Genomic DNA, 15,686 nt, shown 5'->3' on the forward strand with positions numbered 1-15,686 from the left:
ATATAGACTAGGGGAGCCTATATTTTGCTCTACATTTTTCATATTTAGGTTACTCATTCTTAAGGATGGAATAAAAATAATTCTAACCAGATGTCTGATGCACCGTTTTTGCATCAACAAAATTGACTCAGCTGTGAAACAACTTTTGCCCTCATCTACACCAGCAATTTCCACCCATCGATGCCCAAGACAGTTTCCAAATGGAATATGCTAGATGCAGGAAAAAGGGCTATAGTGTATCACATTGACTGGGCTACAAACAGGACTTGAGTTCAGTGTTAGTAATGTGGAGTGCAGGAAAAGAGGGTCAGAGTTTGTGAAAATTATATTAGTTGTCTAAATACATGGACCTCTGTCTGTACACAGGCATCTGAAAATTTCAGCAGATGACTTGAAAATTCATACACCTCCACCCCTCGTTTTATTCTCATGCCTGCAGAAAATATCACTGCAAAGGCAATTTTCAAGCACAAATCTAGAAGATGGTGCCAGCCCCTCAAACATCTTACAATTTTAGACAGCAAGAAGCAGATTATACAGATAAATATATACACAGATATCTAGGGAAGTATATGAGGAAAACAGAACTCTAAATGCAATTTTTACCAAACAGACAGAACAGATATATATCATCTCCCCAGCCACATCTTTTCCCACTGATAAGATGAAAGTCCTCAATCTTTGCAAGTTAATGAAGACTACACTGAAGTACTGGAACAGAATTAATTCCATGATTCTACAAAAGTCTATAAATTTGACAATTTTGGCTCAATCTAGGGCTGTGCATACTATTGGATTCAAGCTGGGATTAATTTTTTTAATGGCATTTTTGCTTAATTTTAAGAAAAGCGAGCAATCCAATGCTACATTTCAGAACCCAATTCTGCTATGTGGCAACATGTGGCTGTGCCAGTCCTATCACTGAAGACTTCTACTGGTCCTCATATGGCCACTGCAAGAGCTGGTAGACAGGAGAGAAGACCATTTTTCATTTCCAGCTGCAAGAAAAGCGTTCCCATCCCAAGGGTACCATGGGAAGCCGCAGAAGGCTGTTATGTGGTTGGGGCTGACTGAGCTGGTCTGCCTCACAGGACGTCAGCTTCTCTTGGCTCACCCATGATTACAAGGAATCTTCAGAGATTTCTCTTCTTCTACACATTTTTTTACATGACTAAAATACAGTTTTTAAATTAATAGGGTTATGTCTGGATGTGCTTATACGGGTCTTAAGTGTTCTCTTAGAGTGATTAGCATGGAATACTGTGACACAGGCACCTGGTTTCCTTTGTGGGTAAAATGTGAAATTCTCAGCCTCGAGAGAATGCCGCAATATTAACAATTTTTGGCATACTGACACTCAAATCATTCCACAGTTTGAAGTCTGCCATTTCCCAGCACCCCAGCAGGTGTCCCCACAGTCTACATGCATGGTTTAAATGCATCTCATTTTAAAGGAGAAATTTTCCTTAATATTTTCAGGGAAGAAATACAAAGTTTTCTTTTTAGTCACTGAAGAAAAAAAAATTATGACTTTCAGGCCAAAAGCTTGTTGCTAGGAATAACTGAAAATGCTATAATACAAGCCACTTTTAATTCTAATCGGCTGGTTGATTGAAATCAAAATGTTCGATGGAGCACTTGGAGGCAGGTTTCCTGGAGAGCTGGGAATGGGTGCCATGGGCAACCCTCCGATCCCACGCTGCTTCTTCAGTTCATTCCTTAATATCTTATCAGGCTGCTATTGAGGGGTTTGTTCCTTAATAGCTTATCAGGCTGCTGTTTTCAATCTGGTCTGAAAATCCAGCCACAAGGAGACTGCCCTGGGCTAGCAAGAAAAAAGAAACCACCTCCAAGAGCTATGACCAGCTCATTCTTCAAGGCTGTGGCAGGCTGGTAGCTCTGAGCACCTCCAGGATCTGCAGATCTGGGCAGATCTCTTGGAAAAAGTGATTTTTTCCACAGCGCATAACAGCTTAGAGTCCAGGCTGATATCTTAGTGGAGAAAAACAGTGATAATCTTTCATTTTCATTTTTGATCAAAACAAATAACCAAAATCCTGCATGAAACAGAGTTACTTCTTTATACACTTTTACCCTTGATTGGCTTTTCAGGAGGTACTTCAACATTTTATAATTAAGATAATGGCAGGCTGTTAAAACACTTATTGATGAAACACCAAGGATTCAAAGCCCCATCTCCTACTGACATTGACAATCAGCTGTCACTGAATTAGTTACAATGGAGTACCCAAACAGTACTTTGGATGCAATCCACTGCAACCCCTTTGGGGCCACTGACTAGTGAGACTACTTCTAGCTGGATGGGCCAGCTTAGGTTGGATTTGCTTCTGCCCTACCTTAATTTCTATCTGCCTGTAATTTCACACATGGCATTCTACCATTCAAAAAAAAAAACCAAACAAAACCAACAAAAACAACCAAAAAACCCCACAACCAAAAAAACCCACCCAAAACACCACAAAAGAAAACAACCAAAAAGCCAAAACCCAAAACCAAACCCCAAATAACTTAAAATATATAAAATATATTTCTTTATTCAGCTTTGGTCTGAATTAGATTGGTCCCATTAGTCAGAATGAATCATGTCTCCAAGTAAATATTTTTCTAGTATATTAACTAAGAATGAAATATTAAATTCTGTGGCTTAGCAAAAATAACAACAGCTATGTACATAGAGATCTTTGCTTGGAAAATGCTTGTAAAACAATTCTACAGTGAGTAGAGTTTCTTTTAAAATATATTTTTAAACAGATTGTCAGAAATGTATTTTAATTCTTAATTCAGTGATCCTAAAGAAGCTACAAAACACCTCCCTAAAATCTATGCCAGAGATTTAAAGACCAGCCAGTCGATATGGTTACAGAACTCCAATAATTTTGAGGACAGTGCTTTAGACAGATAGTATTTTTTTCTCCCCAAATTGTCAAATTCTTAAGATCTGCTTCCCACAAAGTAGAGAGGCGGCAGCAAGAGCATGGCTAGCTTTCTTCTGTGCCCTGCCAACAGGGTAAGCAATGACACTTGCAGGAAGGAAGAAACAATTCAGTTTTGTGCATGCTTAACCTCAAACTAAGGGGTTGCCAGTCCATTTAGTACAAGATTCCAGACATCCGCCCCTGAATGCCTATGGCCAGAATAAGAAATCACAGAGTTTTTGTCAGTCAGCAGAGAGAAGAGGACACAGTCAAAATGCAGAAGTCTCAATTCTGGTTTTGTGTGGTTTTCTGTCTTGTCTGCCTCCTGACACTGGAGACATGCAAAGTGGATGGACCTGTCAGTGCAGAGCTGCTCTGACTAAAACATCTTCCAGAAGTGCAGAGCCCATCTTCTGTCATTTCCATTTCCAACCCTGGCTTTTGTACTCTATCTGCTGCTAGGAAATGAGCTGTAGAGGATCAACACAAGGCAGCATAAATCAGAAACTGCTCTGATCTGCTTGTGTCTCCACAATCCTAAGATACTTAAATGGCACACAGCTCACTGATATTTCCCTTCTTCTAATAGAAAAAGGAAAAATTTTAAATACTCCATGCTAAAAAAAAAACTTGAATGTGATGTGTGGTTCTGTGTATGAAGCTCATGAGTCTTTTAAGTAGAAACATAATTTTCAGTCACATTCATATTTGTCTTCTAAGTCTTGCTCTTTTAGCATTATAAAAAATTCAATGAAAAGGGCTCAGAAAACTCAGCAATCTAAATATGTGCCCCTTTCAGGATGCCAACCCTCAATACAGTCTCACCGTTTCACTGAAGAACTTCAATGCTTGCCACGCAAAGAAGAAATTTTTTCAGGGGTTCACACCAAAGGATGTTATTGCATCATTCTTCAAATAGCAGTATGAAGGCTCATCTAGGCCAGACAGCAGCTGTCCTAAGTTTCAGTGTTTTCTATGATGTATAACAACCACCTTTCCTGTATCAAGTGACACTCCCTAAAGCCAAAAAGAAAGTCTTTCACACTGAAATCCACGGATGAGCAGACTTGACATGAGCTATTCAGAGGGGAAGATACAAACTCACAAACTCTTTCAATAGAAGGAGGAAGGTAAAGTCAGAAGAAGAGGCTACATATCCTTCCTGCTTTTAACTTCCCAAATGTATTCAGCATCCCAAGAAAGAAATAAGGAAAAGCAGCATCATTCTGTTATATAAATTTTTGCAATGCTATGCATTAGTTCCTTACCTTTTTTAGAATAAGTAATTTGTTAGGGGCATTATAAAAAGTTTGCTTGAATAAAAAACAAACCCAAAAAACTACATGGTAAAATACCAGGAAGACAACCGTAGCGTCTTTAATACATATTCAGGCTGCCTGAATAAACTATTCAATACATCTTCACTGGTGAAGAATATTAAACACACTCAAAAAGATTATTAAACCTTAAGTCCAGAGACTCAGTGAAAATGTCAGAAATTACTTTGGAGAGGACAAGTACTGCCTCTATCACAGTAATATTTTTTACCAAGAAACCTATGGGATATTTTGGATTTGAACAAAAGAGAACAAAACAACCTGAAAACAGATACGTTGCTATATTAGAAGTCACAGTGGTATCTCAGATGGAAAGTAATACGAGCTAAATTCTTTATTAGCAAATGAGTTACAATGTGGACTGTGTTAAGTCAGCAGATGAAGTACTGAGATAAAGAAACAATAGCAGCATTCTCTGATGGTGACATTATGTATTAAAGATCTTGGCAGTCCTAAAATGTCTATACTCTCTAATGGATGAGAGTCATTGGCATTATATATTAATACAAATAGTAAAACATAGTCACTTGGACACCAGGACATCTTAAATCAAGAAGCAAAAGGAAATAACAGGACTCAGTAGTTAATAGTTTTATGAAAAACTGCTTGTATTTTGGTTTTGAACTGTAAGCAGTTCTGAGTTTTAGGGAGGATTCTTAAGTTTTTAGTTTTAGCAGCTGATCAACAGCACAAGAACCAAAGGGGATACTGAGATCAGACTTCAAGTAAATGTACATCACAGAAAGTTACTCATATCATCTTATTATAGAACCAAATTGAGGCTCAGATAACAAACAAAAATGACCCATCAATAAAACCCTGAGAAAATTCATAGAAAACAGCTGTAAAAACAGAAGACCAGACTGCACAGCAGACATCTATGTGGGATATTACAAAACAGGAGACAAATCCTACAAATACCACCAATGTGAAGCCTAATGCCATGGCCTGTTTGAGCTGGTCCTGCCGGGCCTGCCCCATGAACCAGGGCTGAAGAGCAGAGCAGCTTTATGTCAGTGAGGTGGGAGAGGCAGGGCTGGAAGCTCTCCAAGATATGCTCTTTCCATCAGCTGGGAGGCAGCTGAGAATAAGCCTAAGGACCCTGATGACTGCACTGTCCCACATTAGAGGCAGCACTGGCACTTATCCCATCTCAAAACCAGGGAGGCACAAATCTATGTATATAAACACTCGCCTCCATTTGACTGTGTCAACTGTGGCTTATTTAAACAAGAGAACAGAGATCACTACACAGATAAATCAATAAATTCATCAGAGGTTCTTAAATACTGAAGACATGAGAACCACAAAAGACATGAGAACTGCAGACTAGAGAGCAAAGCAGTGCATTATTAAGTAGAGTATTTCCAACTGCAAATGTTTTGGTTTTACTTGCATTTTTCTAGTGTTTCCTATTGCAGAGTTAAGAGCAAAACAAACAAAGAAGCAGTTAAAGCATCAAGGAAGAAACAGGAGAAAAAGGGTATTGTTAAGAGTCATGGGAGAAGGTGGTGAAACATCTCCCTGTTGGGAGAGTATTTCTACATGGCTTCTTATCTCTTTTATCACAAGTTAATCCCTGATCTAAAGCTTGTTGATGAACCATCTGGAAGGCTTTAGGCAGGCCTTGCAGACAGCACTGGGAGCTGAGGGACCTCTCTGTGAAGTTCCCCAAAAGCATGAAAGGGAAGGGACACGAGAGGCACAAAGAGTGTCCCAGGAGAGGACAGATCAGGGGCTGCCCTCCCTAGCCAGAACTCTGGGAAAGTATTGGTTACAAGTTGCAAAATAAAAAAAAAAAAAAAAAAAAAGTGGCAGTATGGATATGGACACACTGGTCAGGGGTTACTGAAGCCCAAGGGCTTCCTGTGCTACCTCATTTAGGAACCAAAAAGCAAGACAAGCAAGCCCCCCCAAATCCCCATACTGAGGCCCTAATTATAAAGTGACTGTGCCTCCTCATCAGGCCCATCACCTTACACCTGAAGGTGAAGAGAAGAGATTAAAACTAGATGAGGCAACTTGAGCACAGAATTAAGAAACAGGTTGTTGCCAACTATGTGAAAAAACACATTTTCAGGAGATAATGTCATAATTGTTGGCAGTAGAATACACAATTTAGGTAAGAACTGTAATTCTGGTGTTGACCTTAAAACACATTGTTAGAAGATATAGGCTGTTTATTTAAGTCCTGTAAAATTTATAAAATACCCTTTCTGTGTAAATAAGCACACATGGTTAACAGGCAGGACACAATTTATAAAGACGATTATTTCAAGAAGATCCAAGAAGCAGAGCAAGTCAGGAACCCACAGAACAACAGAAACAAAATGGAGCAAAACAAATATTCATTTAAATAACAGAGCATGAGCAAAAGAAATAATAAACCATGCAAATTAGGTCATCATCTCATCCGTACATCGATGTACACAATGTCAAAGAGGAAGTTACATGCTAAGAAATCTAACATTTGAATGCTTGGTGGTGTCTCTTTTAGAGAAAATAATGCGTTTATTCCTTGAGGCCACCAGTCATCCTTTTGCCTTGTCCTCATTTGTTTTCTTATATTACTATGAGTAGTGCCACGAGTGTTCAAAGACATATTAATGTTTCCTTTCTGCAAAACTTATACTTTATATACAACATGATAAATGTAAGATGAAACTGCACAGATTAATTCCCCAGAATAACTGACAAAGCAAACTTTGTTGGGATAGTACATGAGTAAAATAAAGCAGAAACTGCTTTAAGTGACTGGCGGTACGTTGGATACCCAAGACACTGCATCTTTGCTAAGATGCAAATCAGGCTTTTGGCTCAAAAAGACCTAGCCACTTGCAGTCAACTATAAATGAACTGATCAAGGACAAAATAATTGTGTGTTGATAAAAAGAAAGCTAGAAATAATTAAAAGTTAATATTATGTCAGCCTCTTCTGCTAAGTGGTATATAAAAGTCAACATTAAAACCATTATCACCATCTGGAATGAAATCCAAACTTTTTTCAGAAGTTATTATTGCTAAAATATAATAAAATTCAGTAACAATCAGACAGTCTGGACAGGATTCAGTTCATTATTAAGGTACTTGACTATGAGCTCTAAAGGCTCTTTCACGTGTTATATGAGCTCTGCTGACTGTAATGGAAGTGACCACATCTATACAGTACTGAAATTCTGGTATCAGTCCCAAATGTCCCCCTTTCTTTTCCATCATTCTCTAAGGAAAGATTGTACTAAAATCAGAATTAAAGATGAGTCCCAACTGCTTATGCATAATCTCCAAGTGCACGAAAGTGAAAAAGCAACTTTAAAATTGTCTTATTAAACATTAAAACTTTCATCTGAATACACTGGAATACCCAAGATAGGCAAATTATGATCTGCAAAACTTTCCTCATCCACCTTTGGAGAAGAACTAGTTTCAAAAGGTAAAAGCATGCTGAAGAAATTTTAAAAAAAAACAACCACCCCAAACTGATATGAAAAACATTATAAGGTCTTTAGAATGAAGTAGAGAACACGACTATAAACAGTATAACAAACATATCGTTCATCACCAGCTTCTTCACCACAACATAGCAGAAAAGTTGGTCATCTAACTTGGTTTAATGAAAAAAGATGGTTCCCGGAGGAGAAAAAAAAAAAAAAAAAATATTAACAGGAAAATGAAAACACAGCTGCACTTGAACTAAAATGAAAAAACCCACAAAGGAAAAAAATCAGCTATGAAAGCCTGATAAGTGACTTCGTGGCAGCTTTTGCGGGTGGGGGAAGAAGAAAAAGGTGGAAACTCTTTGCAGTCAGGTCAACAAAAGTTCCAAGGTTATTTTTCTTTGGCTTGCACTGGTTGAAATGTTACAGAAAGTAGATGAAAAGAGAATCAATATGTAAATCTATAATCATGCATTGCAAAATTAATGATCAAAGGACATACAGAATAAAAATGTTGTAAAAATTATTTAGTTGGACAAAGTAATCACTGAGTCTTCAGAGATTCTGTTATTTCTTATACCGCTAAAGCGGATCAGAATATTTCTAGGACTGAAAAGGTGTCCCTGCCTCAAGTAAAACTCTTTTATCAAGCAGGTTTTGGTGAGGCAAATTTTAAGGGACTCTCATTGAAGAGGTTTTCATTGATACACCTCCTCAATAGTAAGAAATGAAAGTCAGTTTAGTTTACGCAAAAGTTGGTTAACTGGTGATCTATGCTGTAGCTTGCCAAATCTTATCTATTCAATTATGAAATTATTTCTAACAACAGAGTCCTTCCCATTGGACAGTTTTCTCACAAATCTTCCTCATTTTACTTATTTCTAAAACTTTGGAAAGTCCAAGTCTTGAAGCACTTTTCTGAAATCCGCTAAAGCCAAACTAATTTCCTAAGTGGGCCTTCTCTCTTGGGACAGAAAAAGGAACCAGAAATACCTTAATTATTTACCTGTTGTATGTATGACTTCTCAGCAGTTAAATGTATCCTGACAAAGAGGAAGTTGGGTAAGACCACCAGGAGGCCTACATGGATGAACAAGGAGCTCTGGACAAGATCAAACACAAAAAGGAGCCTACAGAGGGTGGAAGCAAGGACAGGTAGCCTGGCAGGAATACAGAGAAACTATCTGAGCAGCCAGGAATCAGGTTAGGAAGGCCAAAGCCCTGACAGAGTTAAATCTGGCCAGGGATGTCAAGGGCAACAAGAAAAGCTTCTATAGGTACGTCAGTGATAAAAGCAAGACTAAGAAAAATGTGGGCCCTTGCCAGACGGAAACAAAAGACCTGATTTCCGGGGATATGAAGAAGGCTGAGGTACTCAGCAACTTTTTTGCATCAGTCTTCACCAGCAAGTGCACCAGCCACACTGTCCAAGTTGCAGAAGGGAAAGGCAGGGGCTGGGAGAATGAAGAGCTGCCCACAGTAGGAAACGATCAGGTCGGAGACTAAGGAACCTGAAGATGCACAAGTCCATGGAACCTGATGAAATGCATCTGTTGATCCTGAGGGAACTGGTGGATGAAGTGGCTAAGTCACTCTCCATCACATTTGAGGAGTCGTGGCAGTCTGGTGAAGTTCCCATTGACTGGAAAAGGGGAAACGTAACCCCCATTTTTAAAAAGGGAAAAAAGGAAGACATGGGGAACTGCATGCCAGTCAGTCTCACCTCTGTGCCCATCAAAATCATGGAGCAGATCCTCCTGGAAACTGTGATAGGGCACGTGGAAAATAAGGAGGTGGTTGGTGACAGCCAAAATGGCTTCACTAAGAGCAAATTGTGCCTGACAAATTTTGGCCTTCTACGATGGGATTAAGCATTAGTGGACAAGGGAAGAGCAACTGATGTCATCTACCTGGACTTGGGCAAAGCATCTGACACTTTTTCCCGTGACATCCTTGTTTCTAAATAGGAGAGGCATGGATCTGACAGATGGACTATTCAATGGATAAGGAATTGGCTGGATGGTCACAGCCAAAGAGTTGCAGTCAATGGCTCAATGTCCAAGTGGAGAGCAGTGACAAATGGCGTTCCTCTGGGGTCAGTGTTGGGAGCAGTGCTGTTTAGTATTTTTGTTGTCAACATGGACAGTTGGATTGAGTGCACCCTCAGCAAGTCTGCCCACAACACCAAGCTGTGTGGTGAGGTCAACAGGCTGGAGGCAAGGATGGGCCATCCAGATGGACCTGAACAGGTTTGAGAGGTGGGCCTGTGCAAACCTCATGAAGTTCAACAAGGCCAAGTGCAAGGTCCTGAACATGGGTGAGGGCAATCCCAAGCACAAATACAGGCTGGGGGATGAGTGCATTGAGAGCAGCCCTGAGAAGGACCTGGGGGTATTAATGGATAGAAAACTTACTGTGAGCCAGCAGTGTGTGCTTGCAATCCAGAAAGCCAACCATATCCTGGGCTGCATCAAAAGAAGTGTGGACTGTATCAAGGAAGGTGATTCTCTCCCTCTACTGTGCTCTCATGAGACCCCACCTGGAGTACCACGTCCAGCTCTGGGGCCCCCAGTGTAAGAAGGCCATGAACCTGCTCAAGTAGGTGCAGAGGAGGCCACGAAGATGATCAGAGGGCTGGAGCACATCCCCTATGAGGACAGGCCGAGAGAGTTGGGGTTGTTCAGCCTGGAGAAGAGAAGGCTCCAGGGAGACCTTATAGCAGCCTCCCAGTACTTAAGGGGGATTACAGAAAAGATGGGGAGGGACTTTTTATCAGGAAGTGTAGTGATAGGACAAGGATTAACAGTTTTAAACTGTAAGAGAGTAGATTCAGATTAGATTAGGAAGCAACTATTTACTGTGAGGGTGGTGAGACACTGGCACAGGTTGCCCAGAGAAGCTGTGGCTGCCCCCTCCCTGGCAGTGTTCAAGGCCAGGTTGGACGGGGCTTTGAGCAACCTGGGCTAGTGGAAGGTGTCCCTGCCCATGGCAGGGGGGTTGGAACTAGATGATCTTTGGGGTCCCCTCCAACCACAAACATTCTATGATTCTATGAAATAACAAGCTGCAAGATGCTTACATTGATATTCTTTCTTGGGGTGGGGGGGAAGGGGCCATTTTAAATTTGTTTACTTTTTAGGGGGAACATTTAGCTTCAAAAGAAAGCTAGAGAGAAATTGCAGAGCCCTAGAACAACGATGGATTTCCTTAAACCCAGCTCAGGCCTCACACTGAAGTATCTCCAGCTTCTAGGTCAACCGGGCTCTGCACTTAAACACAATGCAGTACTAAGCACCCACCCATTCTCAAGCCCCCTAGGACAGAAGACTGGTGCTCTCAGGTCTTCCAGGAACACCAGCAATGACCTGAAATGTGCACCAACGGCTTCTGCTGCCTGCGTCAACATCCATCGACAAATTCAGCCCTGATCTATCTCAGACAGCTGTTATGTCTGGCTATCATAAACATTTCACAAATATACTCCAGGCAGGACATGAAATTCAGTGGACTGCTTTTTGGACAAAACACAAATTAAAGTCCACCTCGAAGAATAAGCAAAGGAAATTAACTTCAAGGATGTGTGAGAAGCTCATTGGTTTTGGCACTGCTTGAGAGCACTGAAGCTAGAAGGTGGTGAGGAAAGTATACAGTCACCAAGTCACTAAAAATTTAGAAACTGTGAAAGGAATGAGTCACTGTGCACCAAGAGGAACAACCTGGCTTCTCAGCTGACTAACAAATTAGCAGTGAGAGGTGTAAAAGAAGCAGGAAGAAACAATGAGCAGGAAGAGAAGAAAGGCTGGTTAACCACCTTGGCACAACGGACATGCAGCCAAGACCTGTTTTACTGCTTTAAGGCTGTGAAGTTCCTATACTTCTGCTCCTGCCAGCTTGTTTCCTTAATGCCACCAGGAGGTGATTTTAGTTCAAATGTATTATTTGATAAACCCAGTCTCTATGGTGGAGGAAATTGTGCAACACACCATTCTTCTTAGGCAACTTCTAGGTTTCAACAGCCACAGAAGACACACAGGTCTTCAGTCATCTGTGTTTGGACACAAAAGCACTTTAAGATTTTTAGATGAAAACCACAAGGATTAAAAACATTAATTAAAACAAAGAAACACACACCAGGAAAAAATCTGCCTTAACAGCAAATACCAGCATTCTTCCATACCTGATCAGGCTACTTTTGTGCTTTCTGGCAAGGGATGTCCAAGAAGACCTTAGTGATACTCTCTCATCTCAATGTCTATGATCCTACTATTTACCCTCTCACAGTATGAGTGAAAGGTACTGTGATGCTGTTCAATAAACCAATACAGATACTGACTGCAGAATGCAGGCTCCTGATGCAAAGATACGTGAACTACAAAAGATCTTAAATATCAGACAGCTGAAGAACACTGTGCAAGAGTGCAGTACCAACAAAGATGACTATAAACACTGCTAACCAACAGGCAAGGTGAAAAAGCAAAGCCAACTGGCCTCTCATCCATTTCTTTTAAGTAGCTCACAAACTATTAAATACATAACCACATTTTAAAACATACCAGTTTCTTTATTCTGGCACATGGAATTCATATCTTTCTTTATTTTGGCACATAGAAGAAATGAGGTAAGGGTGACTGATGAAGTCTCTCAGCAGCTTCAAATTCTGACCAGTGTTGATAGCACTGCAGACCACAACATCTGAAATATGAACTATATCACTGTGCATAGAAGCTATTTGGTGCAATATATCTCAGTTCTTGCAGAAGGATGACAGGCTTGCAATACCAGGAAAATACTCTCTTCAAACTTTTAAAAAATCCTTGAATCCTATCCTTATAGTGTATAAATCTTTTTGCACGACTGTGCTAACAAATAATAGTCACATTAACATGGGAAATACTAAACCCACAAGTTGACCATTTCTTTCCTTATACATTTTTTAATGAACTGCTGAAAAATTCCCTTCATTATGTCTCATCCCTAATAGAAATAGAGCAGGAACTCCAAGCATAATCACTCCCGCCCCTGAAGTAACATGTGAGTCTGTCATTCAGTTAATACACTTTAGAAAAGAAAAACAGCATGCTATGTCAAAAGAGATAAATTATTGTAGTTGCTTTCACAGTGTATGTTCTTGCCTTCATCTACAGACTGCAAATAACTATCATGATATTTAAACAAATCAGAAAAACTTTATTACCTTTACTATTAATCCCTTTGAGTCAACCATCCATATCCTTTTGACAGCTGCATCTTTAGATACCCCTTCTTTTTCCATAGCCATAACAATGAGGTTTGCTATCCCCAATGCAGCCTGAAGAGAAGAAAAGTAGTATATGAAAATAGAAATGAAAGAAATCCCCTGCTCACTTGTTTCCTCTACCCACTATTTTAGATAAGTTTCTTAATTTTATTTAACGATAAAATGGAATCATTATTTTTATAAACACTAATGAAATGTTGCTAATTGGGTAATTAGAAACCATAATGTAGAAAAACAGTATAGATAAATCTTAAATCATATCAATAAATCATAGTATAGATAAATCTTAAGATGGCATTTACAGTGTGGAGAGCATAATAAATGCTTATGCTCTAATGAAAAATGCTAAAACTAATATTTATTCCACATAATCATCTCAGAATATATTAAATATTTTTTCTTCTTTGAAATTCTGTTTTGTTCATTAGGGTTTTTTTCTTTTTCTGTAACACACTCTGCATGCCAGGAAGTAAAATGGAGTCCTAAATGATTTTTTGCTCTTATCTTTTTTTTAAACATCCATCAAGAAAGTAAGTCTCCTTTTACCCACTATTCATGTGTTTTGTAACGCTAGACTTGGCTGTGCTCCCAGTGAAAGCAGGGGCAAGAAAAATTCACTTATCAATATTTTGCTGAAACGTGTACCATTCTCACTGGATTTTATAATATTTCAACCAACATATCAAATGTCATAAGGGTACAGATTGAAAAACAGGCAACAAAATGAGCCAAGAGACCACTCAGTACTTCTGATTACAAACTCATATATGTATTTATGGGGTTGACTGTGTTTCTTGTTCTTTATTATTCAGTTTCATGGAGAAGCAAGTGAGATTCCTCTTTTATAGTTAAGAAATAAGTAGTTTTATTAGGAATGAGCTCCCACAGCAGGGATGGTGTCTACTGTTACCTCTTTGCAGCAACAGGCACACTGACAATGAAAAAAAAAAATCCAAAACAAAAATTAGACCACAGATTCATCTGTCTGTTGAACACTGAGCAAAACCAGGGGAAGAAACTTCAGAGACGGACAGTGGTGTTGACATACCAGACATGGATGCAAGTCATTCTGAAAACTATAGACCTGGTCTCAGTAGTACCAAATATTGAATCAAATTAAAGATATCTGGACTACACAAATCTGGATTAGTATACTGCATCTTTAGGGGAGTTTGGCGACCACGAATAATGTTTTTCAGAAGTCTGAGTGGGGTTGTAGACTTCATACAAGAGATGACAGCTAGTCACACTGTTGGTAAGTACAACCTTCACCCACGTGTCAGTGGCTGAGAAATTTATACTGAAAAATTAGTATCAAAAAATACTGTGCATAAAAACCTTCAGAAATGGATGATCTTGACAAGCAGAATAATGAAAAACTATAATGATGGGGAAAATCAAAGGAACACTGCTTCTTACTAAGTAACACTGGTAAATATGTTTCATTTAATTTCTCTTTGGTGGCCTGATATATTTCCTCATCTTTCCAAAACATTTTATTTCTTCATATTGAGAGTAGGTCAATAATTTACAGATAAAGCTAAAAACTAAAGTTTTAAAAAGAGAACAGATCTCTGCAAAATGTCTTATGAAAAATATGAGGTTTAACCAGATGATCAGAGATTTTTCTGAAAATTTACATTTTAATTAACCAAGTTTCAGCAGGTGTTAGTGATCATTCTACCCATTCAATCTTCTTGTTAACTGGATACACATAACTTGATCAACCATTAAGAAAAATCTTCATAGTACAACTTTTCCTAATGCGTAAAAATACATACCTCTCCAGCACCCTGGAACAACACTGTGTGATCTGATAACCTGTTCTTGGTGATACGCAAAGCTGCAAGAAGACCTGCAACAGCCACAGATGCAGTTCCTCAAATAAAAAAAAAGAAAAAAAAATAACATATTTGGTTATTCTGGAAAAAATTAAAAAGCATTACATTTTAAATAACTCCACAGCATCTTTTGGCTAAAAGATACAAGTACTTAGAGAAGTAACAAAAAGTTCAGTGGAACTCAAGTTTGCTCTACTTTGTTCTTATGAAAGTTAAATGTAAGTGGGAATATCTTCCGAGTAACATTAAATGAAATATGATTAATTGACTCTGCTGAATGGCAATAATGGCTGGGGCATTCAAAGTATTACAAAACATTCTTGGTTATGACCTTTTTCAGATGGAAAAGGTATGAGAACCCAGACAGAAGTATTCTGAAGGACTCCAGATACTGAAAATTAAGATACTGTTCTCATTCTTCAAATATACTTCAAACAAAGTAACATAAAAGATTAAAATAAAGCTTTATTTCTCATGGGAAGGTTGTCAGAGTAGAAGAGCAAACTGTGAACATTTAGAGAAAAGCTAAGCTAGCTGAAAGAGTAAGGCCAGTTATTTAAGACACCGACTGTCCTGCTGTGTCTGAAAGCCCTCTTGACACCAGTCCACTGTGAAAGAGGTTCCAGCTTACTAGCACTTAAAACATTGGATGTACATCCACCTTTGAGCTATGCCACACTGGGAAAAAGACTAACATTTAGTTTTATGATTTAGTCTGTGGAGGCCTTTCTTCTCCAAATCAGAGCACAAAGATTAAGATACCTGGTCTGTCTTTAAATGGAAAGATTTTGGTCCTCATCATGAGAAACACCTATTAATAAAAAGCAGGGCAATAAAGGAATATCAAGCAGACATCTAACCCAAACCTGTTCACAATGGCA

The 15,686-nt window shown here is 39.0% G+C and overlaps 1 protein-coding gene across 2 annotated transcripts in view; it reads right to left on the reverse strand.

The window, feature by feature from the left end:
• The window catches only part of ME1 (malic enzyme 1), a 226,460-nt gene that overhangs the window by 16,201 nt on the left and 194,573 nt on the right, over nt 1-15,686 (reverse strand). For both annotated transcript variants that reach the window (XM_026845283.1, XM_026845282.1), the window contains 2 exons: nt 14,746-14,843; nt 12,902-13,015 (listed from right to left, as the gene is read on the reverse strand). In XM_026845283.1, the coding sequence (XP_026701084.1) occupies nt 12,902-13,015; nt 14,746-14,843 (212 nt within the window). The remainder of the gene's footprint in view (nt 1-12,901; nt 13,016-14,745; nt 14,844-15,686) is intronic.

Source organism: Athene cunicularia, assembly GCF_003259725.1.
Source record: "Athene cunicularia isolate RWA chromosome 3 unlocalized genomic scaffold, athCun1 chr3_part1, whole genome shotgun sequence".
In the NCBI taxonomy this organism is placed as follows: domain Eukaryota; kingdom Metazoa; phylum Chordata; class Aves; order Strigiformes; family Strigidae; genus Athene; species Athene cunicularia.